Here is a 26,203-nt window from a genome sequence, read left to right as displayed (position 1 = left end):
TCAGTCTTCCCCGTTGCCACGGGGAGGCCAAGCATAAATTGGTAGAGCAACATCTCCTATTGTTGGTAGCTTATAACCCTATGGAAGGAACATTGAATTTTCTAATTTCAGGTATCCCACACCCTTCTCCTTCCACACATGCATTCACCAGTCCACCTGATTTTCTTCACCCTTTGGTCCTATGCCTTTGCCTCCTCACCCACCTGGTTCCATCTGCCTGTTACCTACACCCCATCTCCCATCTACCAGTCTCAGTTTCCCCTCATGACCCATATTGCCTTATTGCGGACATTGTTTCTTGGTTTCTTGATTTCTTGGTCCTCCAAAATATTCCAAATGGAATTTAAACTGGAGGTGGTGGAGGGAGGACTTAAGCCCGAAAGGGTTTTTGGAAAGAAAGAGCTACCTTAAATGTAGTTGCATCTGGTTGGGTAACTATGGTCGGGTGAAGATTATTCCATGCTTTAATTGTGCGGGGGAAGAATTGGCTTTTTTCTCTGGAACTCTTACGCTCCAATGCTGAGAAACTATATTCTGCACCCTGGTATTTTTTCTTTACTCAATCTTTTGTACTTGTGTTTGGCTTGATTGAATTCATATATAGTCTTATCTGAATTGATTGGATAGCATGCAAACAAAAGCATTTCACTGTACCTCCGTACAGATGACAACAATAAACCAAAATCCTATCCTGGTGCAGGGTCTTGACCTAAAACATTGACTTGCTGCTTTACCCACAATATGTTTCCAGTGTTTTATCTTTTTTTTTAAATCGATTCTGGCATCTGCTGTCTCTTGTGTCTTCAGCTCCAAATGCTTGTCAGGTGTAAAAGGTGACAATAGATTGGTTAGGAAACTGAAGATGGTAACACATGAGGCCTCAGCGGCGGCAACGGTGAAGCCTTGCGACGATGGGGCCTCGGTGGTGGTGAAGCCTCACGGCGGCGGCGATGCATCGCAGGTCGGCCCGCGGTCAATGAGAGCATGGAGAACCACCGTGAGGGGGGGAAAGAATGGAGGACCTGGCGTGGGGAGGGGAGGATGCCGTGGAGGGGGAGGGGAACAACTATGGACAATGGGGGGGAGGAAGGATAATGGGGACCGGGGAAACTGATGGGGGGGCCAACAAAAGGGGGAGCTGGCGTGCTTTGTAACTTTGTCAGCGCTGTAGGTGGCCGCTATTTTATACATTGTGCATGCAAACAAAGAATCTCACTGTGCCTAGTCACATGTGACAAAGTATTCTTATTCCTATTCCTAAATGAAAATAATAGCCTCAGAATTTTATCACGTACTAGTGAGATGATCTGGAATGGATGGCTATTGCAGATCGATAAAATTGACCTTTAAAATGTCCAGCAGACCGCTTGTTTTACATTTGCAGAAGGCGGAACAGTGGCACAGCTGGTGGAGCTGTTGCCTCACCATGCTGGAGACCTGCATTCAATCTTGACCTCGGGTGATGTCTGTGTGGAGTTTGCATGTTTTCCCTGTGACTGCGTGAGTTTCCTCGCACATCCCAAAGACATGTGGGTTTGTAGGTTAAGTGTACTCGCTACCTTGCCCTTAGTGTGTAGGTAGGTAAAAACGTGGGATAAAATTAGAACTAGTGTGAATGGGTGAGCGATGGTCAGCATGGACTTAGTGGGCCGAAGGGCCTGTTTCCATGCTGTATCTCTAAACTAAACTACCAGAGCAGCATGAAGAATTTAAAACCAAAAGACAGTACTGGTATCAACCTCCGGGCCAAATTCAACAAGGCGCAGACAGCATAATCAGCATGACGATCTCCTCATTAAGATCTGGGGATATGCCGAAATAGTTTAGTCCAGCCACATTCCAGCCAAAGGCACTGCTCACCATTAATGATAATATATTTTGTTCTATATTCATTTAATTAACTATAGATACATTTCCCAGATCCCATTATGAGCTCGTGTTCATCTGTCGAAGGTTATGGATTATTGTTTTGGTAACATAACTACAGTATTTCCATACCCATGACTTAACAGCATGATTCACTACAATGACATGGTCGTGAATTCAATTTACAGGAGGAGGAGAGTCCATGAATCTTCCAGTTCTCAGTGGTGATAGACTCCAGCAAGCAACAGCAAAATATAAATGTTGTAGCCTATGCAATCCTCAACCTAAAGTGTTGAATAGATAAAGTATCGAGAGCTCCTCCTAAGATTCCCCAAAACACGAAAACTTGTTATCTGCCGAAGAATCCTTAGTCTCAATATCACCTACAAGGCATAAGTTTGGAACCGTTGGCATCCATTCCACTTGATTGAGGAAGGCAGTTCCAATTGTATTCAAGGTCAATGACAACCAGGACAAAGCTGCCTGCGGCTGCTTGACACCTCATTAAAAAACGTAACTATTCGCTCCTTACAGACACAGCACGGAAACAGGCCCTTCAGCCCACCAAGTCCGCGCCAACCAGCGATCACCCGGTACACCAACGCTGTCCTATGCACTGGGGACAATTTACAATTTTACCGAAGCCAATTAACTTCGGTAATTAACCTTTGGCATGTGGGAAGAAACTGGAGCACCCGGAGAAAATCTACGTGTCACAGGGAGAATGTACAAACTCCATACAGACAGCACCTGTAGTCAGGATCAAACCCAGGTCTTTGGCGCTGTAAGGCAGCAACTCCCCCACTCTGCCACTGTGCCACAGTTACACCTTTATACGTATGCCCCGTCTTCAAGATGCATGCAGCAACTCACCAAGGTTGCTTTGATAGTGCCTTCCAAATCTGTTGTCTCCACCATATCAAAGAATAGGTTGGCAACTGTCGAGGAATTACATTATCTGTCTAAGCCACACATCGTCCCGATCTGGAGATATTTGCCATATTTGCATTACTGCAGCATTAATAACCTGTAGCACACTGCCATGAGATGTACCTTCAACGCAAGGTATGTAATGCACGGTGCTCTAAAGAGTGAGTTCCAGGGAAATTAGAGTGAAAAAAATAAGTGTTGATTTTGACAACAACATCCATATCAGCTGCTCAGAGAAAAAGAAGGTAAATCAAATCCATCATGCTAACTTGCAGTTACTAAATCTTTAACATCCATAAAACAATATGAAAAATGTCCTGGGCCTCCTTTGCATTGTTCCTGTCCAGGTTCCAGACATGCCTTTGATTTCCTGACCTAAACAATAACCATGAACTATTGCAGGTTACTGTAGCATGCAGTGCAAGTAATAGATTATTTTTAATTTCAAAAATAAATTTTATTCAGTATTAAAAATGTAGACAAAACATAAACTGTACACTCTTCATACGTTTTTAATGTCTATACATTCAATAGTGTCAAACTCAGTAGTGCTTGCAACTGCCTTTATGCAAAACACCCTTCTCATGTGACCCCCTGAGATGATATCCATTTTGTTGCGTTAGGGGGTCCCCTTTAGAGTCAGCCCCTCAATGTCCAGTAGCAGAAGGACCCTAGACAACAGTCCTCCCTCACAGACCCTTTGTGTTGGCTGCAGCAAGCTTCTGTGTGTCCCTCAGCACGTACTCCCGAAGTCTGGAATGGGCCGATTGGCAGCATTTTCCTTGGGACATCTTGCTATACTGGGAGACCAATAGGTTTGGGGCAGACCAAAGAAGTAACTTGTGCTGAATTGAAGGCCTTCCAACTAAACTTATCTGTTTAATTTAGAGATACAACATGGGAACAGGCCCTTCAGCCCACGCGGACCAACAATCACCCCTGCACTAGTACTATCCTACACACTAGAGACAATTTACAGAAGCCAAATAACCTACAAACCTGCACGTCATTGGAAGTGGGAGGATATCAGACCACGTGGAGAAAATCCAAGCGGTCACGGGGAGAACGTAAAAACTCCGTACAGACAGCACCCATAGTCAGTATCGAACCTGGGCCTCTGGCGCTGTAAGGCAGCAACTCTACCACTGTGTCACATGATGTCCACCTCTGAGTGTAATAGAGAAATAAATTGCAAAGCTGTACTAGGTTGCTGGCCTTGATGTTCACTGAGCTCACGAAGCTCAAATGACAACCATGCCTCACTCACAGCATCTCACCTTTGAGGTGGCATGTGTGGGATCAAATCCCACTCCTTAGACTTGAACATTTGGCACATCATTGGCATTTCAGACCCGCATTGAGAAAGTCTTAAATGCTATCATTCAAGTGAGATCCTGTCTAGCCTCTTACGCTTAACTCACTTTGATTAATGTTCGTCTGTCAAAGTAAATAGATTAAATGATCATCCTTAAGCTTAATTTATGCCATGCACAATTCAACTTTTATCTTTCCAATTATTTTATTTATTCACAGGATGTGGTTGCCATTGGCATTGCCGTCTCAATCATCTATCCCACATATCCTTGAACAGCGGAGACCATTAAGAGTTAAATGCATTTGGTGGGTCTGCAGTCATATCTAGGCTGGACTGTTGTCTCTAGTAATGGACTAATGTTTCTCGCACTAGTTATGTTTCCACTAGTGGGAGAGTCAAGGACTGGAGGTCATAGCCTCAGAATTAAATGACATTCTTTTAGGAAGGAGATGAGGAGACATTTCTTTAGTCAGAGGGTAGTGAATCTGTGGAACTCTTTGCCACAGAAGGCTGAAGTCAGTGGATATTTTTAAGGCAGAGATAGATTCTTCATTAGTACGGGTGTCAGAGGTTATGGGGTTAGAAGGGAGGGATAGGTCAGCCATAATTGAATGGTGGAGTAGACTTGATGGGCCGAATGGACTAATTCTACTCCTATTCCTTATGACCTTATAACTGAGTACAGCCAACACATTTCCTGCTCCGGATATGGACATCAGTGAAAAGGGTTTTCTCTCTATGTCAGTGCAGTGAAATGGTTTTATGATCATCATTAATAAGACCTTTATCCAAATTCCTGCTCTAATTATTCAAATATAATTCCGCTGTCGTGAGATTGGAACACGCGTCTCTCAACCAATGGTCCAGGCGTCAAAATACTAGACCGGTAACTTAACCGAAGAACAAAGTCAGGAGATAGACACAAAATAGCTGGAGTAACTCGGCTGGACAAGCAGCATCTCTGGAGAGAAAGAAAGGGTGACGTTTCGGGTCGAGACCCTTCTTCAGACTGGTTCAGTACCCGTCTTCAAGGCCAACACTTTAATGGGGTCCAAGTCCACTTTGACGTAGAACTCCACTTTTGTTGTCTCTGCACCTATTTCTTTGGCAAGGTGCCGTTGCCCTGCACTAATGACGCTTCGCCCCCCCCCCCCTCCCCTCCAACACAAGCTCCAGCTACGCCCCTCCTTTCGTTGATGATGTTGACATTCTTTGCTCTGGCACCGCTCTCCAACTCTTTCTCCGCCACATCCTAGTCTTGCAGAAGGGATCTGGCCTGAAGTGTTGTCTGTCCATTTCTCTCCACAGATGTTGCCTGACATTCTGGGCTCCTAAGGCATTTTTTTTGCTCAAAATCTTTGCGCTTAGTCTTTTGTGTCTCCAGTCGTGAAATCATTATGTCACAATAAATGTGCCCCTGGAATTATGCTTGTTAACTATTTTATTGCTTCTGGACTGCATAACCCCAGAAACCCCCACCAAGTGTCACTGGCCCTACGCAGAGCATCTGCCTCAATTTCCTGAACTTATAGAGAATTTACTGGGTATAACTCAACTGGTGCAAGCTGCTGCCTCACAGCACCACAGACCTGGGTTCAATCCTTACTTTGGGTTCTGACTGTGTGGGTTTCCTCCCACATCCTAAACATATGCAGATTTGTTGGTGAATTTGCCTCTGTGAAATTGTCCCTAGTGTGTAGGGAGTGGATGAGAAGGTGCGATAACATAGAACCAGTGTGAACTTGGTGGGCCCAAGGGCCTATTTCCATGCTGGAGTCTCTAAACTAGACTGTAACATTAACTTCCTTATTCTCTCCTGGACTAGCAGAGTAGTCTATCCAGCCTAGTTTAAACTCTAAACTAAACTATAGGTAGTTTAGAGAATAAGGAAGTTAATGAAAATGAAGTTAGAGAAAATGAAGTTAGAGAAAGTTAGAGAAAAACATTTTTCACACAGAGAGTAGTAAATCTCTGGAACTCTCTGCCACAGAAGGTAGTTGAGGCCAGTCCATTGGCTATATTTATGAGGGAGTTAGATGTGGCCCTTGTGGCTAAAGGGATCAGGGGGTATGGAGAGAAGGCAGGTACTGGATACTGAGTTGGATGATCAGCCATGATCATATTGAATGGCGGTGCAGGCTCGAAGGGTCGAATGGCCTACTCCTGCACCTATTTTCTATGTTTCTATGTCTATGTTTCTATGAAAGAAAATGTAATGAACTACAGGAAGCAAAAATAATATTACCAGCCTCAGCGATTTGATCTTTTCTTTTGTTCTGTGGATTCAACAACTATCCAGATTTACTACCTACTGTGGTGGTAAAAGCTAACGACCCTGATAAATGATGTAAAAAGAATTAAAAGTGTAAGTCAGAAGAGATATATTTTTTAAATCTGATGACGGTGCAGAGAAGGCCTTTGTCGAGCTGGGGGACTGCAAATCTCAACGAAAATGGTCCCAGCAGTCACAGGCAATGCAACCGAAGATAAGACACAAAATGCTCAGCGGCATCTCTGGTGAGAAGAAATGGGTGACGTTTCGGGTCGAGACCCTTCTTCAGACCCGAAATGTCACCCGTTCCTTCTCTCCAGAGATGCCGCCTGCCCCGCCGAGTTACTCTAGCTTTTTCGGTTTAAACCAGCATCTGCAGTTCCTTCCCGCACATGCAATGCAACATTTTGCACAGGGCAGTAAAGCTGTGTATTCAGGGTCTCTGACGAGGAGCGGCCACGGGTCTCCAAACGCCAGCGACGGGTGAAGCCCCTGGAACCCGGCGACAATGGGTTGGAACGTGCGGACATTGAGTCGCCTATCAGCGACTCGGCTTCCACGCAAATTGCTACAGTTGATACAAGATACAATCCTCTTTCTCTCTCAGAGGAGGCGAGCAACAACATTCATTTCTCAAAGTGCCTTTATTTCTTAAAATAAAATGCTTTAAAAAAAAATCACGCAGCTCGGGCTCTATGCCAGGATATTTTCTGATGGAGCATAACATTTCTCACCCCTTCCTTTCCGAGGTCGGGCATGTTGAAAAAGGGAGGAGGAACCAGGGTGGGAGGAGGAGGTGGGGACGTGGATGCAGCTTCACGACTGCCGCAAAGAAGCGCAGAGGGCTATAAAAGGCGTTGCGAGCGCATGTTTGCGTAATGTGGGCTTTTGTGTGTGAGTGCGAGAGCTCAGCAGAGAGAGACATTAGGCTGCGGCCAGTAGGGAATCGGGCACTCAATAACCCCCCATTCTAATTACGACTACGGGGATTAACCCTGACGTTAACCAGTTAATTAAAAATAAGGCTTTTTTTTCGCCAGTCCGGAGAAGAGAGTCTGAAGTGTGCAATACACCCCTATATTTGTGGGCGAGTTTGATCCATTACTGCAAAAAAAAAAAAAAACCCAAATCTTAGCGTGGGAGTTAATGGGGGAAAAAAAGCAGCGAGAGGTTTAGTGTTCGTTTTCAAAAATACAAAATCTCTGACTTTAGATTTTTTCTTTCGGAAGTCACTGGGTTGAGAGTCAAAGGGGGGGAGGGGGAAACATTAAGTGGATTTGTCACTAAAGGGGACTGTTAATCTGCGGAAGTTTTGTTTCTCTCTCTGCTGTGAGAGGCGAGGCGAGGCAGCAGCGGCGGTAGCGCCTAGCAGCAGCAACAGCCGCCGCCTGCGCTGCTCAGCGAGCCGGGGGCTTCGGCCAGCTCGCCCGGCGTCCCCGCTCGCTCGCTCCCTCTCCCAAGTGATGCGTTGTTTTGCTGTACCCGTCCGAAATTTTACCCCAGCACCATGAGCATGGCCAACGACACATACGCAGTTGCAAAAGACATTAAACCAGGAATGAAAAATTTAAATGTCATCTTTATTGTTCTGGAAATAGGTAAGTTAGGTAGGGGCTCTTCCAGCCCTGAAACGAGAGTAAGTTCTTTAAAAAAAAATCGTTTTGAATATTGACAAAATCAAATATAATGGAAGTTTCTTTAAAGACCCAATACATCATGGTTATGGAGGTTTATTTTTAAAGTTACTTGAAAGTAACCCAAGGCAGTTTAAAAGCACATTTTTAAAGTGCCAGTGAGGCGCAGGTCAGTTTCTTGTCAAAGCGACATCTTCAGTTTTCTTTTAATTGTGAGTTTAACTTCTGGTGTAGTTCACTACACTTCTCTGCAGATTTGTCAATGTGCGCTGCTGGAACTAATGATGGTTTGTTTTTTATTCACTCTGTGCAGGTCGAGTTACCAAAACTAAAGATGGACATGAAGTGAGATCGTGCAAAGTAGCTGATAAAACTGGCAGCATCACAATTTCAGTTTGGGATGAGGTTGGAGGTCTAATACAGCCCGGGGATATCATTCGCTTGACAAGAGGGTACGTCGAATATGGTCAGCGGGCAGCTGACATTACGCGAACTCGAGTGATAACAGCTAGCCAATTTCCTTAGAGCTAATGTGAATTTTTTTTTAAAAGTCACAATCGTAACCCCGCGGAAACTGCAAAAAAAAAGAAGCTTTTTTGTAAAATGGCAACCACACCATAAATGCATCCTACCTCCACTTATTAAAGGTTGCTTCATCAGTGTGGAATGGGGTGAGGTGTTTGGAGTTGAGTAATGTTCATGAATGACACGACTCATGGAAAATTCAGCCCTGGCGTAAAACAAATATACTAGTGAAAATTATGGGGATTTGGCCACTCATCACCTACTCTTACTGTCTTCTCTAAAAGGCTGGTAATACTTCAATTGTGAGCTGAGGCCACACAGCTGAGCAGTCAACTGGATCTGTGTTCCTCCAACTGATTACAAAGGTCATGTGAGTTGGCAGACTGGGTCTAACATAGGCATTCATTCCTAGATTAGTGCACAAAAATCAGCTCTTGAAGGTGATTTATACCTGCACTGGCCACTGGGGTAAGTTTAGTCAACTAGGTTCAATTAGTCAGTGACCCACTGATATAGTGGAGTTATCTTCTAAGTGAACGGTAATAGCCTAGGAAATCTTCCTTCAAATTTGGTTTGGCTTCCATGTGTTCACCCAATCTTTTTTTCTCCCTTGAATTTCTTGAAGCCATACACCATCTTGGTGTGAAAATACATTGCTATTTCCTCATTGTTACTGCATGTGTACCCACCTGTAGTGGGATGACCTTTGCTGTTTTTTCAAGGAGATGGTGCACCACCATTGATGGTGGAATTGAGCCCCAGTATTGCTGGAGGTACCTATGGGATGTGACTGCTGGAACACAGAATGCACTTCCCTGAATACCACTCACTGTATCCCTTCAGGCACTAAAGTAGAAACTAAATTGATGTGAGACTTTTGTTTAATTTGCAATCAGCAACCTATTTTATTTAAGTACATGCTAGCATGGGTGGTATTTCCTCATTGAGTTTCTCCAGCATTTTTGTGTACCTGCCCTTTAAGTGCCTGGTCATAAAACGTGTTCAAAGAGTCATCTACAGCTTTAATGGATAACACATAACCAATCAGATATAATTGTACTCTTGCAGTGAATGCATTAAATCAAACAGCAAGAGACAATGGAGAAGTAAGGATTTGTCTCTTAATGGAAAAAAATTACAATGTAAAGAAGCTTGCTTACCTGTTGCTTATTTGTGCCTGAGATATTGGCATGTTAAATTATCACCAAGCGTATTTTGGATGGTACATACCAACTCAAACTGCCTGCAGCAAGTTCTTGCAGTATTGCAGGTTGATAGACTGAATTTAAAGTAATAGCAAGGCAGTGGAATAGACAATTCGTGATGTTCCTTAGCTTGACTTTGTTACCCAATTTACATGGTTAAGCAGCATGCCTTGCCTATTATTTTTGACTAGAAGCTAGACCCTTAATTGTCATACTGAATTGATGCCTGTCGATATCTAGTCCTGGATGTGCTTCCACTCTCGCCTTGATGGAAGCCATCTAATTTTTATCCAGCCTCGTCTGTTTTTGTGTATTTGCATGTATTTACTGTTCCTGTAACTGAACTACTTGTTTCTTTCTTTAATCTACCTAGACAGTCTGCAATCTGACCTCTTGAGATGCTCTGTGCCTTCCAAAACAAATCTTGCCTTCTGGTTCCCGTAATGTTTGAGCCTGATTTCATTTCCTACGAGTCTATCCTTTGTTCTTATTCCCTACAAGTCATCTTACAGTGACAGGCATAAAAGGCAAAGTACAAATCTTGAGTTAGAACGGTGGATATTCGGAATTATGCTTAAATGGACTAAAAACAGTTGTTCAGCTTCACATAATGCACATCTATTTGTTCCTACTTCAGCAGTTTATAGAACAGCTAGGTCATGTTGCCATTTGTGTTGAGAATACAACACAATCTCATCTCATTGCAGTGAAGAGGAGATTTTCAGTTAACCACTGAGTCAACGTGCCCAGCAGGGAGAAATGTGAAAACGATATCAAAATCTATAACTAAAAGCAAATCTGTTTTAAAAATGCTAAGGAATTCTTTCTTTCCAAATGTTGAGTGAAAGAGTGTCTGCTGTATTGTTTATCCTCAGATTTCTGCAATTAATAGTATTTTGGCATTTATTATTGAGGATTTATTGTTTAAAGAACTTCAAAACCCCGCTCTGAATGGGTTGCAATATAGATCGAGTGGATTCCATGAGATAACATTCCAATGATGTGTTACAATATCAAACTAGGATCGGGATGTATAATTGGATAATCTGCTGCTACATGAAGGTGCACAAAATGTTTCCAAAATTGATCTGGTTTATTGGCAGCATTGGAAGTGGCTTCTTGTAAGTGACACTTGTTGCCAATGGTGTGCATCCAAGATGGATACCTGCCCTGACTTATTTCAGCCTTAGAATTAACTTAACAGTGTATCTTTCGAGAATGAAGATACACAAACAGCTGGAGTAACTCAGCGAGTCAGACAGCATCTCTGGAGAAAAGGAATAGGTGACGTTTTGGTCCGAAATGCTTCAGACCAAAGCATTGACAGATTAAAATTGAGTTTTTTACATTATGATAAGAGGCACTAACCATCACTTCTGAGAAATTTCTACATAGGATTAGTTCAATAGTCCACTTTTATTTATTTTTTAGATATGGGGTGGCTGTTAGTGCATCAGTGGAGTTGCTACCTTACAGCGGCAGAGACCCGGGTTCCATCTCGACTATTGAACGGTGCTGCCTGTACGGAGTTTGTACATTCTCCGTGAGCATGTGGGTTTTTCTCCAGATGCTCCGGTTTCCCCTCGCTTTCCAAAGATGTGCAGATTTGTAGGTTAATTGGCTTCTATAAATTGTTCCCAGGGCATAGGATAGAACTAGTGTAGAGGTGATTGTTGGTCGGCATGGACTGAAGGGCTTGTTTCCATGCTGTATCACTAAACTAACCTCTTTGCAACTGACGGTGGCATCGCTGGTCTATTTTCCCAGCCACTGGCATTTGAACAGCATTGCTGACTATTAATGGTCCTTCCTTGCGCTCTGCTGCTTTTCTTCATTGCTACTCAAATCACCTGGGTTTCAGTGGGAAATATGTTTATTGTGATACAGAGCATTATAGTTGAGCAGGACAAGCTGCTGGGCCTGCATCAACCCTTGTTATGTATGACAGTAATGCTTATGATTGCATATCTTTGTATCATGTGGATGGAGGCTTATCCATCGCTATCCTGAATATGCAGCACAACTGGTCGAGCTGCTGCCTCCACCAGATGCTGCCTCCACCAGAACCAGATATTCTAGATCGATGCTGACCTCTGGCGTCCTCTATCTGGAGTTTGCATGTTCTTCCTGTGACAGCATATATTTCGTCTGGGAGCTAAGTTTTCCTCCCAATCCGCGAAGATGTGCAGGCTTGTAGGTTAATTGGCCTCTAAGTTGTGTAGGGAGCAGCCGATCGATGGTCAGCGTGGACTCAGTGAGCCGAAGAACCATTTTTTATGCATGATCTTTCAATTAAATCAGGTACATCAGTCAGTCAGAAACTGGAGCTATCAACTAGAGTCGCTGGTCTAGTGCCAATATATGCACTGCTCACGTCAGATTCCTCAAGAAAGGGACTTCCTTGTCACATTTGTGCCCGCTGGAGACTTGCCAATTCACAAGATGTTTTCCTATGCGCTGTCCCCAGTATGGTGAATAGAATAGCTTTTTTTCACTCTTGGCCTGAATGCAAAGGAAGCCAGTCTTAGCATGACGCTAAGACAAATGGGGGAGGCAGGAAATGATTCTTCCTGACGTCATTTGGTGGGAGTGTGGGTTACTTGCTGCATAGTATTGCAAGTCACATTGTTTCCTCTTTGCTACTTTGCAATGTGACACATTTGCCTCTCATGCACAGTTAGCGGGTTTTCTTTCCAGAGCAGAAATTTTCTACGTCTTAAAATATATGGATAGTATTTTTAGTTCTCTCGTTTATGACCCACCTGGCTGACCTTCATTTGGCACCCAAGCTTAGTTTTGGTTTAGTTTAGAGATACAGCGTGGAAGCAGGCCCTTCGGCCCACCGAGTCTGTATCAACCAGCCATTACCCGTACACTAGTTGTATCTTACGCACTAGGGACAATTTAAAGAAGTCAATTGTCTTACAAACCTGTATGTTTTCGGAATGTGGGAGGAAACCGGAGCGCCTGGAGAAATCCCACGCAGTCACAGGGAGAATGTACAAACACTTTACAGACATCACCCGTGGTCAGGGTCGAACCCGGGTCTCTGGCGCTGTAAGGCAGCAACTCTACCAATGTGCCGCTCCTTTCTAATTTTACAATAAATTGATTCTATCTTAATGAGAAGGGAGTTGGAATTAAAGTAGTTGCCAATAACCATCATGTTTGTCCTAAAGTGCAATTCCACAGTTCTGTTGTCACTAGTAAATGAGAGTGATTGTTGTTGATTTGTACTGGGATTCAGTATTTCTATCAGAGTTAATGGCCTAATTGTGGATAGATTAGCTCTAGGGGGATGGCGGAGAACGTCCATGAATGACAATGTTTAAGTTAATGCATGCAACGAAAAGTAAAATGATAGATACTACCTACACCAATAATGTGCAGTAAGTTTTGAAGTCGCGTTGGTTAATGGTCCCTGAACTGAGTGACGTGCCAGGAGATAAGAATCAACCTGGTTACTTGGCCTCTGAGTCACATAAGGGTTCGGCAGCTAAGGATGGCAGACTTCCTTTTCTGGAGGGTAATCGCAAACCAGACAGACAGTGCAACAATCAGGGAATTTGTTGTTACTGATGCGAGGATTTACTGGTAACCTGGCTGTCGTGGAGTTTGAACTTGTCGCCAGATCAACAGGGCAGGCCTCTAGACACTAGTCTACAAATATAATCACAATGTCGCAATGACCTAATTTTGTTGCTTTTAACAATCCTTGGGCATGGAATTCTATTTGTGTCATTCGTTCCCACTGTAGTTTGGCATTGGCTTTCTAAATCAAACCGCTTAACTATTTGGCAGTTTACACAGCAAATCTACCATATATAGTACAAAAGAAAAACCTCTTGACTTTCCTGAAATGAAGTGCCAATAACTTCCCTGGTTTGACTCCACGACTAAAACTCCAGAGCTAAAAGGCAAATGACAATTTCATTCTGTTATCTTATTTCAAATGTGACGGGATTTGTTTGGAACTTTAAAGGTGTGTGCAACAAGATGGGACTTGCTTCGACCCACTTGCTTGAGTTGTGTAGTGACCCAAGAGCATGTACAAATGGCTGAAGGGTACTTCTGTGCCTGTTCTCCACATAGTTTTTGAGGGGAGAAGTACAGAGAGATTTCATAGAAATTACAACTTGGCACATGGCCCATACTCAGCTATTGCAAGTTATTTCACAACAACATATTTACTTTACACTTTGACCGGTTCCTGTATCTTATTTCACTAAAAGTTTATACATTTCCTTTAATCTGTCTCCTTTGCTTATTTAAAGGTATTGTGTGTTCTATGATTCTAGGAACAAGATGTCCTAATCTGTTCTTCACTGCACTGGATATCAAAAATAATATTTCCCTTTGCCAGTACTTGCAGCCTTCTCTTGACCTGCATGGTAACCCATTGACTGCCTGTGGTCGTTTTCAGTCGTCCTCGCTGCTATCACTTGCACTGTGTTGCCGTTGAAATCCATCCTCTGTTTTGCTCGAATTTGTGATTAATTTAAAATAAGGTCTAAGTTTAGTCTGTAAATTTCCCCTTGCCTTTCAATCAGTGGTGTACTGCTCAGCCACAGGGAGAATACTATTATTGTCTCTTTTTGTGTGTGTGCATATATATGATCTACGTGTGTGTGTGTACATGCACTGAATTTTTTTCTCGTTTATTATGCTATTTACAGTGTACAATGTTTACATATTCTGTTGTGCTGCTGCAAGTAAGAATTTCATAGTTCTATCTGGGACATATGACAATTAAACACTCTTGACTCTCTGGATAGGCGAGGGCTGCCTAAGTGAAAGGAATTTATATTAGATTTGAACCATTCATTTCCTGGTTATGTTTCCAAGACCCTTTTGTAGTTATGCTGTTAACTGCTGCTTGTTTTCAGTGACATTTAATCTACTGGTCTCCACCAACAAAATTACAAGTTTAAAGCAAATTTCAAGTGTGGCAATATCCACGGCATTGTGGCACCTGGAGGCATATTCTGAAGGGGATTTTAAAGAGTGAAAACCCAGGCCTTTTCTCAGGCACTGTTTGCTTGACATCCTTGGACTAGATTTTCCTGCCATCGTGTGTTAGGAGGTGGTAATGGCTTTCATATAAACCGATGTACAGAGAGCATAAAATGCCTCGTTTTGGTGCTGGTTTCAATGCACTGCAGCCAGTAGTCAGAATGTGCAATCTTTTCACCCAGTACTATTTCTGAACCAATCCTGTGCATGCTTTTTAAAAAGAAATGTCAGTCATTTTATTTAGTGCAGGATCTTGTGACTAATTCATTGTGTGTACTCCATGACCTTTTTCAGTTATGCTTCAATGTGGAAAAATTGCCTGACGCTATATACAGGGAGAGGAGGCGATCTTCAAAAAATTGGAGAGTAAGTATGTCACAACAAGGAATTCCCAGGGAAATAATTTCAGGAGCATTACTCCAGCGCTTGCTCCAGTGTACCCTTGAGAATAGTGAGGACAGTATCAATCTTGCAGTGCACTTCAATCTAATTGTCTTATTACTTGCTTAATAACCCCTTGGGTAACGTCAGAAGCTGTCTGCTTCCTGTAGAGTCACATTCTAATAGATTCTGTATTACTCACAAAAGGGGGGAATAAATGGGATGAGAGTAATGTTTCAAGGGATGTTTCAGCGTATCTGCACCCATGGCTTTTCTGATGACTGGTTGCTGTGATTTTTTTTTTGTCAGAATAATTTGCGGAAATAAATTAGCTTGATCAGTGGTTCATTTCCTAGGAGATTTAAGTTAATGTCCCAGGCAGTGGACTGGGATATATTAATATACAGCCACAAGCAGGCAGTTGGATGGGTACAGTTTTATCCCAAGGAAAAAACAAAGCATGGAATCACTATATCTTCATCATAGAAGGCCATTCAGCCCATGTCTATGCTAGCTCTTTACCAGAACAACCAATTTCTGCCTACTCTCTTTGGGCCTGAGTTTTTGTTTCCTCCTGGGATATGAAATACCACAAATCTTGCCAACTCCCCCTCAAAGCCACTTTATCAACTAGTCTTGCTACTTCCAATACTTTGTTCACCAATACCACCAAGTCCATCTACTCCTGCACCCATTGTAGAACAGCACCCTTTAATCAATATGTCTCATCCTTCCTATCATAAAAGCTTCATATCGCTGTGTATTCCATATTAGTTGTTCCTCTCTCTATCACCATCTTTTGCAATTCCTGAAACTACCAAATGTTGAATCTGGAAATTTAGGAATTGTTGTTTGCACAACAAAATGTGTCAGACGCAAAGCAATAGTCCTAGCACTAATTCCTGACTTGATTCTAATTTTGCCTTCAATTGTGAAATCTACATTTGTGGCTGGCTGACTTCCTCCTTTCTGAAGATGCATCATCTGCTGGCGGACCTGTGTAATATCACTTGATCACTCTGCCCCCAGCTGGTGTCGGGAAACATTGCAGGCTGACCATTTTCTGTGGAAATCAATACGCTGAGTGATAAATAACGGAATGTGGTTTTCTGCGAGAATATGATTTTACCTCGTTTTTGGATATCTCATCCACTTATTTTCTTCTGTGAAACAAGTTTCAGTAGTGGGAGATTCTTTTTTTCATGACCTTAATATGAAATGAAGCACTTTAACATTGCTTTGGCTTCTAATATCACATTATTATGAAGGATGGACATTTCTGTTTGCATATGCACAGTTGTGTAACATTCTCATTATTCAGTATGGAGTAAAGTGAGAGGAACTAGTCTTATTGCCAGTCCTTGTACTTTCATCTGTAACATATTAACATTTTCTTTTTGCCATTAGATTTTGTATGGTATATTCAGAAGTACCCAACTTTAGTGAACCAAATCCAGATTACCTCAACCAGATGAACCAAACAAACAAAGTTGTAAGTGTTGTCGGGCCAGCTGATATGTTATTATGATGATCATCACTTTAAAAAACCCAATTGATAATCGATTAATTGTATTTTACTGTGGAGGTTTTATTCCTAATTGTTTCTGTTGTTCCACCCTTTCATTTGATGTTTAACTGTTTTATCAAGGCACAAAGTGAACATAGAAACAATTCTTCTAATCAGCTGGCTACAAATGGACAAATGCAAACAGGTAAGCTGGTAATGCAGATCAATCTTGTTTCTCTTTCATTTAGTTGTGCTGTCAATTCCATTTGGTGACTGGATATTGGATCTCTTCTGCACGAAAGCTCGTAGTTTGCACAAAAACATTCACCCAAACTATCCATCTTGGTTAAGCAAAGAAAAGTGTCCTTAGACCTGACTAACAAACAATTCCATCTTCTATCTGCTTAACTGTAATAGATGTTTTGCTCACTGTCGATACTGTGCTGTCAAGAAAGGGATCTGTTCTTGCATTGAGCTTAGGGTGACTCGGTTAATAGACATTCTCTGCTTCAATTCTTTGTCTGTCTTCATTTGGGTTCTGCAGATAGTGTTACAATTGCCTTGGCATCTCTTAAAGTAGTGGGTGGTAGTACAAAACTCAAGGGCTTCATAAACCCTCCCTTAAGCCCGTCCCACTTAGGAAACCTGAACGGAAACCTCTGGAGACTTTGTGTCCCACCCAAGGTTTCCGTGCGGTTCCCGGAGGTTTTTGTCAGTCTCCCTAATGGTCAAAAGTGGGTTCCGCTTCTTCTATGTTCTGTAGATTATTTCAAAAAATTCAAAACAGGCCGCGACTAAAAATCGGTAATTTTTTAGTTGAAGCCGGTTGCGATGCTAGTTGAAGGTGGTTGCCGGAGGTTGCAGGTAGTGGAAGGTAAGACCTTTTTTCACCCAGTTTTATTCCACCAGGGAGGTCTTACCTTCCACTACCTGCAACCTCCGGCAACCACCTTCAACTAGCATCGCAACCAGCTTCAACTAAAAAATTACCGATTTTTAGTCGCGGCCTGTTTCGAATCTTTTGAAATAATCGCCGGAACATAGAAGAAGCGGAAACCATTTTCGACCATTAGAGAGACTGACAAAATCCTCCGGGAACCTCACCGAAACCTTGGGTGGGGCGCAGAGTCTCCAGAGTCTGCAAATAAGTATTTGCTTTTGTGCTTGAGAGGAAAAGTACCGACGGGTGGTCCAGGTCAAAATTATATCTCGTGCAGAAGCATGGAGCTGACCAAAAGTGTTTGAGACACGTTTTTTTTTATATGACTAAATTGGGTTGTTTGTATTGAAGGGATAAAGGTAAACTAGTTGATGTATTGTCAAAGCAGATATGTTCAATACAAGTTATCCCGACCCTCTGCTGGATTACTGTCCACACTTCCCATCATCACATCCAACGGAAACCAACCAGGGTTTTCTGGGGATGAGAAATTTCAATTGTGTAGAGAGACGTGGGTGAAATTGGCAGCTGAGAAGTTTAATTGGGGATGCAAGTGTTTGGAATTGCGAATGGTTTGGTTATTAAGGAGAATGTGCATCTGGCAAAACCCGGAGGAATTTAAAAAATGGGCTGAAGAATTAGTATAAATGATAAAACTTCATTAAAACGTTCTGATTTAAATTAATTTTGGGTCATCAGCATTTGTAGGAATTGTATGAAGACCAATTTGCACAAAGGGGCGCGGTGGTGCAGCGGTAAAGTTGCTGCCTTACAGCGAATGCCGCACTGAAGTCCCCGGTTCGATTCCGACTACAGGTGTTGCCTGTGCGGAGTTTGTGCGTTCTCCCCGTGACCTGCGTGGGTTTTCTCCGAGGCCTTCGGTTCCTCCCACATTCCAAAGGCGTACTGGTTTGTAGGTTAATTGGCGGTAAATGTTTAAAAATAAATTGTCCCTAGTGTGTGTAGGATGGTGTTAATGTGAGGGGATCGCTGTTCGGCGCGGACCCAGTGGGCCAAAGGGTCTGTATCTCTAAACTAAAAAAAGCAAAGGTTTAAATGAACAACACTAGGTTTTTATTTAAGAAAGAACTGCAGATGCTGGAAAATCGAAGGTAGACAAAAATGCTGGAGAAACTCAGCGGGTGAGGCAGCGTCTATGGAACGAAGGAAATAGGTAACATTTTGGGTTGAAACCCTTAAGAAGGGTTTCAACCCGAAATGTTGCCTATTTCCTTCGCTCCATAGATGCTGCCTCACCTGCTGAGTTTCTCCAGCATTTTTGTCAACACTACGTATTTGATAAGCTGTAGAATAGTGTGGAAAAAACATGATATAAAATTGTTGATTCTATGGGATGAATGTTCTTAATTGATTCATTTTCCCCATTGCATTCTGCCTCCGGAACTCAGTTAATATTTTTGAGTTAAAAGTTGTAGATATGGAATGTTGTTCCAGTCTTGCAGAAGGCCCAAAATTAAATTATTTATCTTTGGCTTCCACAAGTCACAATAGGATTAACTGGATATTCCATCACAATTTTTGTTCCATGGTGGTAATGTATGCTAAATATTTTAAGGTTTCATACCAGATCCTACTACTTGAATTCACTGCTCAGTAGGTTGAATTCAGGAACAACATTCCAGAAAATCAATATTTCACTGTTTTAAAGTATTTGAGCAATTGCTGGAAATAGCAAGATCATTTTTGTAAATGCCAAAGCAATCAGAGTTGAGCAACATTTCTTAAATGAATGTTGGGAGTAAAATGTCCTTGGACTGGGTTTCTGTTAAACATAAGCAGAAATGAAGTTTTAATGTTGGGGTGACAATACGTTCGCTCAATTTTCAAATTGACATTGTTGTCTGCGTAGAGCAATTGAATGTATACTAATAGTTAAGGACCTCTCAATTCCATGCTTTTAACTTTTACCACCATGTTTTGCAACGCATTGCTCACTCTGAACATTCCAATTTTCTGTGCTCCAGAAGTATAAATGGCAATTAATTACTTTGGCCTTTTTTGGAGAACCAACCCTTAAACATCTTGGGTTTGCTCCTCACCAATTTGTTTAACTTGAAGCAGTTGAGCTGTGGCAGGTAATTTATTCACAGGTGCTTTTAAACTGTGTCAAGTTAGCTTTACGCCACATCTCATTGGGTTAAATGTGGCCAGCTACTTCGCAAATGAGCGAACACTTTCTTGCTGCCATTTCATGTTAAACTAGTCCTAACAATGACTTGTTTCATGGAAGATTGGTCAGCATGACTTGTGACAAAACTGAATGCAATGTGTACTATATATGGCTTATACCTAAAACTTGCCATTGTTAATGTTGTGACTTGAATGGTACTGATCTACAGTATTTTGCTTGATCTAGAAAAACATTAATGTCAAAGGTTTCAATCGTTTTTGTTTAGGAAATGGCCCACAAAGTGCGTCATTGCTGGGGGGACATCCCCCGTCAGGCAATAGCCACCAGCAACAACAGAACCCTAACTTTTCAGGTGGTGGAAGGAACAATGGACGGGGACCAGTAGTTCAACCACAGACGACTCTAGCTCAAGGATCCGCAGCGGCTGCCACAGTTAGCAATGGAAGAGACCCACGCAGAGTGTTCAAAAGATGACCTGTGCCATGTGTATATCCAACCTTGTTCAGTTCTGCACCCTACTTGAGCCCACTTGATGCACTTTTATTTTTTTTATATATAACTTGTTTGTGTGTTTTTGTTTCAACTCTCCAATTTTGAGGTGGGGGTTTGAACTGCAAAACGTCTGACTCTTTAACCGTTGAAGTGTCTTGCATTATCTGAGGTGCACGGGACTTCATATCTTTCGTGGTCTGGAAATGAGTTGCAAAAGTAGAGGTGCTTGTGTTGAGAGCAGCCGGGGAACGTTAATTTTAGGTATAAAACATCAATAAAATGCAATTAAATTACAATAGTGTGCTGTGAAGGGTGTTATGTCACCTATATTGTGATCAGGAGTGATGATGCCCTGAATCTTGAATGTAAGAAATACTAAATTAATAGAAAGGATTTATTCTTTCAGATTGATTTAACATTGGCAGGTGACTGAAGAGAATTTAACGGCATTGAACTGTACAGATTGAAGAGTTTTGGGGTTAATATAGTCTCTATTGCCGGTTTGACAGTGTTGTGATATAACTTGTATCCAGTGGAGGAGGAAGTGAATGACCCTGAACTTGTCCAGGTAACACCTTGTGCCAGAAGAAGTCAAGATGGCTGGAAAGCAGCATCCGGCCAGGATTCATTGAATAGCCTGTAAAATGCATTGGGGAAAGGTCCACATAAGCACACAAGAATGCAAATCTACCACTCTACCATCGAAGCTCCGGTGTACCTGAGCTTGGGGTAGATGAAGTGCAAATGTCTACAAGAACTCTTTAAAATCAACGAGTTGCAGTTCAGAAAGCTGAGCATCACTTAGCTGCAATACACACACCAACACAGTCTGACAGATGGCTTTGCATATATCAAGGATGTTTAAACATTGAGCAATAAATGTTACTGCCTGATGTGTGCAGCTGCTGTTGCACAAGTCAAATCTATATATTTAATTTGCCATTTGTATATATGTATACAAAGCTGAAAAAGTAGTTGTGATTTACCCTTTGAAGATCAAAGCTGCAGAAGTTGCTGCTTCCTGCTTGGTTTCCTCATCTATATACTGTTTTGATTCACAAATATAATCAATGTTCAAACCCTGATCTACGTGTTTGCAAACTAACACTCTGTACTCCTTTATTTAATGCTGCTTTGTTAAGTAATATCGTATTTCAGTTACACTAGGGTCAACAATGCCTCCACTGAATATAGATCACCAATTGAATAGAAGCATGGTGTCTTTGTAATGTTCTGACCAACATTACCATGAAGCAATATTTACATTGAGTGTTTGAAATCACCACAGCTTCTCTTTGTCCACAATACAACTGTGGCCATGGTTCAAAGATACTTCATTGGCTGAGAAACACTGCAACAAAGATGGGAATGGTACTAAATGATACAAATTATACCTAGCTCTGCAAAAATGCACAGACAACATTAAGTACGAACAGTTTGCCTGTTCTTCTTCTTCAATTAACACTGCACATAGCATGTTCAAATCCTTACCTAAAACTGGTATCAAATAGTGGAAGTCCATAATAAGGCTGGAGGAAACATATGACTAAAGAACACGCAGAAGCTAATGAAGTTGAAGTAATGTAATGGAAAATCTAGCTTTAGTTAGCGAGATTGATTTGGCTTTAAAGTGTTATTTTAGTAGACTGAATATTACAAATAATGAGATCTATCAATATTTTCCCATAAATTGTTTAGTGACTAGAAATGAAAATTCAAACCCCAAGTATGAAACAAAAAAACTGCCAGCTTGGTAGATGGGCACATTTTTAATTTGTGGTACTAGCCTGATTCTTGATACTTATGCTAAACTTTGCTGGAAAATACTACTTTAGTCTGAAGAAGAGTCCTGTCCCAAAATATCACCTATCCGTGGTCTCCAGAGAGGCTGCCTGAGCAGCTGGGTTACTACAGCACTTTTTTAAATGTAAACTGGCATCTGCAGTTCCTTGTTTCTAAGAAACTGCAGGTATTTCTAAGGATGTAATTCCAAGTACCTGAATTGTGGTTGGTGAATTTGGGGTTATCAAAATAGCTTGTGTGGGGATATGATGAAATTTATTTTCTATTTCTACATGGCAGGCCTGTATTTAATGCCTCACCTGAGTGACAATAGACGCAGGAGTAGGCCATTCGGCCCTTCAAGCCAGCACCGCCATTCAATGTGATCATGGCTGATCATCCACAATCTGTACCCCATCCCTGCCTTCTCAAATCCCCTGACTCTGCTATCTTCAAGACCCCTATCTAGCTCTTTCTTGAAAGTATCCAGAAAACCAGCCTCCACCACCCTTTGAGGCAGAGAATTCCACAGACTCACAACTCTCTGTGTGAAAAGGTGTTTCCTCATATCCGTTCTACATGGCTTACCCCTTATTCTTCTACATGGGAAGGTCCCCGTTTAATACCAGCAGCAGCTTATTTCTTCATGGCAATGCCAGCAGCAGCTTATTTCTTCATGCAGTTGTGCTTCCAAAGGATTTGGCCATCTAAGTCACCTTTTTATTTTCTCTATGGTCAATCTGCTGAGAAAATTCCTGTCAAAGATGAAATCTCTTTTCCACTGGGTGGGTATAAAGTCCCGGCCAACAGGGAAAGCTTAACACATGTACAGCTTAGAGATGTTTTTTTTTCTCAATGCACAAAATGATTTTGCTGCAAAATTAAATGTCAATTTCTCTGCCATATAAAACTAAATGTGCACTCCTCAAAGTTACTTGAACTGAAGGCTGGTTTGGAATACCTTCTTATTGGCATTCTTCTAAAGTGTAATCGGGCAGCATAGATGGATAGTTTCAGCCCACACTGCTTATCTGTTTGAATGCTGCTGGTGTTGATTTGCATACCCAAACTAATTTTTGTCACTAGTTACAAAAACTACTTTTGTTTGCTCCTGGAACATGTTAGAGCAGATGATATCTCGAGCCACCAAAACTGCTGCCCTCTGTGTTATTTTCATTATGTCATTTGGAGACTGGTTGTTTTGTTTCTGGACTTGATCTTTTGAATATTGGAACTAGTGAAGACTCTACTGCCCATGGCACAAGTTTAAACATTCAAGTTCCTATTTATTCTAAGAAATGAAAACTCAATTTTTGCACATTTTTAGATTTTTGGTTTGTGTAGTAACTTTTTAGTATATGTCTTTGTTGGACTATTTGAGGGGAGAGGAGGGGAAGGAAAGGGATGCAATTGGAGAATTTGGCCTTGAAATTATACAGATGACACCAAGTTTCTTCCATCTGCCCATTCTTGCTCTTCTTCCTGCCCCCCCCCCCCCCACCCCCATGCCCCAGAGATTTAGCAAATGTTTCTCCCTTCTCTAGCCTCTGCACATCATGTGCAACTTTCAGACAAATTAATGCATGAATTTCTAACAATTATAATATGACCACATTTTCAGACACATCAACTGGCTGTACAAAACACATGCATTCAAACAAAATTAGCAAATGTTGTAAATGTCCTAAACGCCACTCTGGTGTGTGGATCTGTCTTTACACTGTCAGGTAACATCTGGCTCGGGGTGCAGTAACATCTGGCTCAGGGTGCAGGCAGACTTATTTTCCAATTTTCATTAGTTTCTTTCCCCTTGATAAGATAATTGGAGTAGACCTAGTAGTAATTCCTCTAAGTAACATTGGAACTGTAGTGAAGGCATGAGCCACAGTGCGTGTGATGTGCACCTACCTCACTGCTTGTCCAGCATATGAACGATTAGTGCCACTTTGTGAAATATTTAACATGTGTTTTTCTTCTTTACAGTTGGACGTGCTATTAAGAAATCGCTCTAGCGATCGTTATTCCTTAAACACGAGGCACAGTTCATCCAAAATTGGTTTGATGGATCGGCAGGCAGGCTGCTTCATCATTCTCAAAGTAGAACACAACTGTTCAACGTGGTGTTCAAGATGTGACAAGCCGAACTCAAGGCTGATGGTTTTATTGCCAGTTCATGCTCCCTTGTGATGGCAATGTTTTTACAGTCCACTTCAATGATCATGTTATTTTGTAAAATGCTGGATTTTTATGCACACACGCGCGCACACACACTACCTGCCCATTGTTGTCCCATTAATGTGGTGACAGGCAGAGGATGAACATAAGAGCATGGAACACTACAAAGCAGGAACAGGCCCTTCAGCCCACAATGTGCTGAGGTATGATAGGAAAGTATCAATGTGCACATCAAAGGGAGGGGAGGGGGGAGACCTGCCGCAGTTGAGGGTACAGTTTCGCATTTGGACATGAACAATAGATCAAAATTAGGAGTGCAGTTTCCTGGGGAAATGAGGAAAGGGCAGGGCATGATACGATGGAGACTGCAAGATGCTGGAATCTTGAGGATTTTATTCCTTAGAGCGCAGGAGGATGAGGGGTGATCTAGTAGAGGTGTACAAAATCACGAGAGGAATAGATTGGATAAATGCACAATCTTTTGCCCAGAGTAGGGGAATTGAAAATCAGAGGACATATAACGTGAGAGGGGAAATATTTAATAGGAACCTGAGGGGTAACTTTTTTTAGACAAAGAGTGGTTGGTGTATTGGACAATCTGCCAGAGGAGATAGTTGAGTATTATCGCAACGGTTTAGAAACAATTAGATAGGTACATGGATAGAACAGGATTAGAGGGAGATGGGGCAAGCACGGGCAGGTGGGATTAGTGTAGATGGGGCATGTTGGCCGGCGTGGGAAAGTTGGGCCGAAGACCCTGTATGATTCTGACCTAATTTTAAAAAAAAACTTAAGCTACAGGAGGAACTCAGCAGCATCTGCGGAGGGAAATGGACGTCAGAAGAGTGGTCCCGACTTTAAACGTCGTATGCACATTTCCCTCCATCGATGCCTGACTCGCTGGCCAAATACCCTGCCTTGCCAGTCTCAAAATGGACTCACTGACTACTAGTCACGAAGAAATCTGCACCTACCATGAGAGGGAATTATGACACCACTTACAGCACCAGGGTCCCGGGTTCGATTCTGAGTACGGGTGCTGTCTGTACGGAGTTTGCACGTTCTTCCCTGTGACCGCGTTGGTTTTCTCCGGGTGCTCACTGTTTCCTCACACACTTCAAAGACGTGCAGGTTTGTAGGTTGATTGGCTTATGTAAAAAGTGTAAATTGTCCCTAGTGTGTAGGATAGTGCGAGTTAGTGTACGGGGGTGATCGCTGGTTGGCGATCCATGCTGCATCTCTGAACTAAACCACTGAGTTAGCAGCGACCTTCAGTTTCCCCTTAGTACAGCATTAAAAAAAAAAATTCTCAATATTCTAGCATCTGCAGTCTCTTGTGGGATCCCACTTTCATTGAATATAATTCGACCTAGGTGACTTCAATGAAATCATATTTAAGGTGCTGGGTAGTTGTGGCTAATAGGTCAGCCAGTTTTGAAATATTACATTTTGACCGTGATAAATGCTTCACCACTGGAGGGCAAATAATCTAATTGAATGACGGAGCAGGGTCTAGAGGTTAAATCGCTTACGTCTAATCCTTCTGCTCACCCCAACCTCCCGCCTCTATGTCATTTTCACAAACCCCTTTCCTTTAGTTTAGCAATAGATTTGTCTTTACGAATGTTTTTTTTAAACTGACTGTTACTCACCTCTACGCGTTAGCAAGCGCCCTCTGGCATTTTATTTAACGGGCTCTGCATTAATGCGGGTACTTTGCATAAAACCAAGTGTAATCACACGCACACACACACACAAGATAGGCTTTATCTGGCGCAAGAAAGATTTAACCGCACGAAACCGGTGACTAGTACGGAAGGCAGTATAATGGGATTGGGAGGCAGAGATAGATCAGCCACCATTGAATGGCGGAGTAGACTTGACGGCCCGAATGGCCTAATTCTTCCCCTAGAACTTTTAAATGAATGAGACCCAATTGACCTTTCTATGTATAAATCAAATCTACCCGTTTCCCCTTGTCCGTTGTGGTCTTTGGGGCTCGTAATAACTCCCA

At 42.2% G+C, this 26,203-nt stretch overlaps 1 protein-coding gene across 3 annotated transcripts; it reads left to right on the top strand.

Annotated features, from left to right (window-relative positions):
• Positions 1–7,255: 7,255 nt before the first annotated feature.
• nabp1 (nucleic acid binding protein 1) lies at positions 7,256–24,669 on the top strand. 3 transcript variants are annotated; one of them, XM_033023741.1, is made up of 6 exons: positions 7,256–7,981; positions 8,331–8,469; positions 15,055–15,126; positions 16,549–16,633; positions 16,790–16,853; positions 23,998–24,669. In XM_033023741.1, exons 1-6 carry the CDS (start codon positions 7,891–7,893, stop codon positions 24,024–24,026), a joined length of 480 nt encoding a protein of 159 aa, XP_032879632.1. In that variant the 5' UTR covers positions 7,256–7,890; the 3' UTR covers positions 24,027–24,669. The 3 variants fall into 3 exon arrangements, with proteins under 3 accessions (XP_032879632.1, XP_032879631.1, XP_032879633.1); XM_033023740.1 differs by lacking the exon at positions 23,998–24,669 and adding an exon at positions 20,006–21,564; XM_033023742.1 differs by lacking the exons at positions 7,256–7,981; positions 23,998–24,669 and adding exons at positions 8,211–8,229; positions 20,006–21,564.
• Positions 24,670–26,203: the final 1,534 nt, after the last annotated feature.

This window comes from Amblyraja radiata, chromosome 7, assembly GCF_010909765.2.
Source record: "Amblyraja radiata isolate CabotCenter1 chromosome 7, sAmbRad1.1.pri, whole genome shotgun sequence".
Classification (NCBI taxonomy): domain Eukaryota; kingdom Metazoa; phylum Chordata; class Chondrichthyes; order Rajiformes; family Rajidae; genus Amblyraja; species Amblyraja radiata.
This window is presented reverse-complemented; position numbering and strand designations above follow the sequence as displayed.

What these genes read in the sequence shown, in the direction of transcription:
- nabp1 (XM_033023740.1), top strand. Translation starts at nt 7,891, where the DNA reads ATGAGCATGGCCAACGACACATACGCAGTTGCAAAAGACATTAAACCA. An exon ending in CTTTATTGTTCTGGAAATAG is followed by an intron (nt 7,982 to 8,330) that starts GTAAGTTAGGTA and finishes CACTCTGTGCAG; the next exon opens with GTCGAGTTACCAAAACTAAA. An exon ending in AAATGGACAAATGCAAACAG is followed by an intron (nt 16,854 to 20,005) that starts GTAAGCTGGTAA and finishes GTTTTTGTTTAG; the next exon opens with GAAATGGCCCACAAAGTGCG.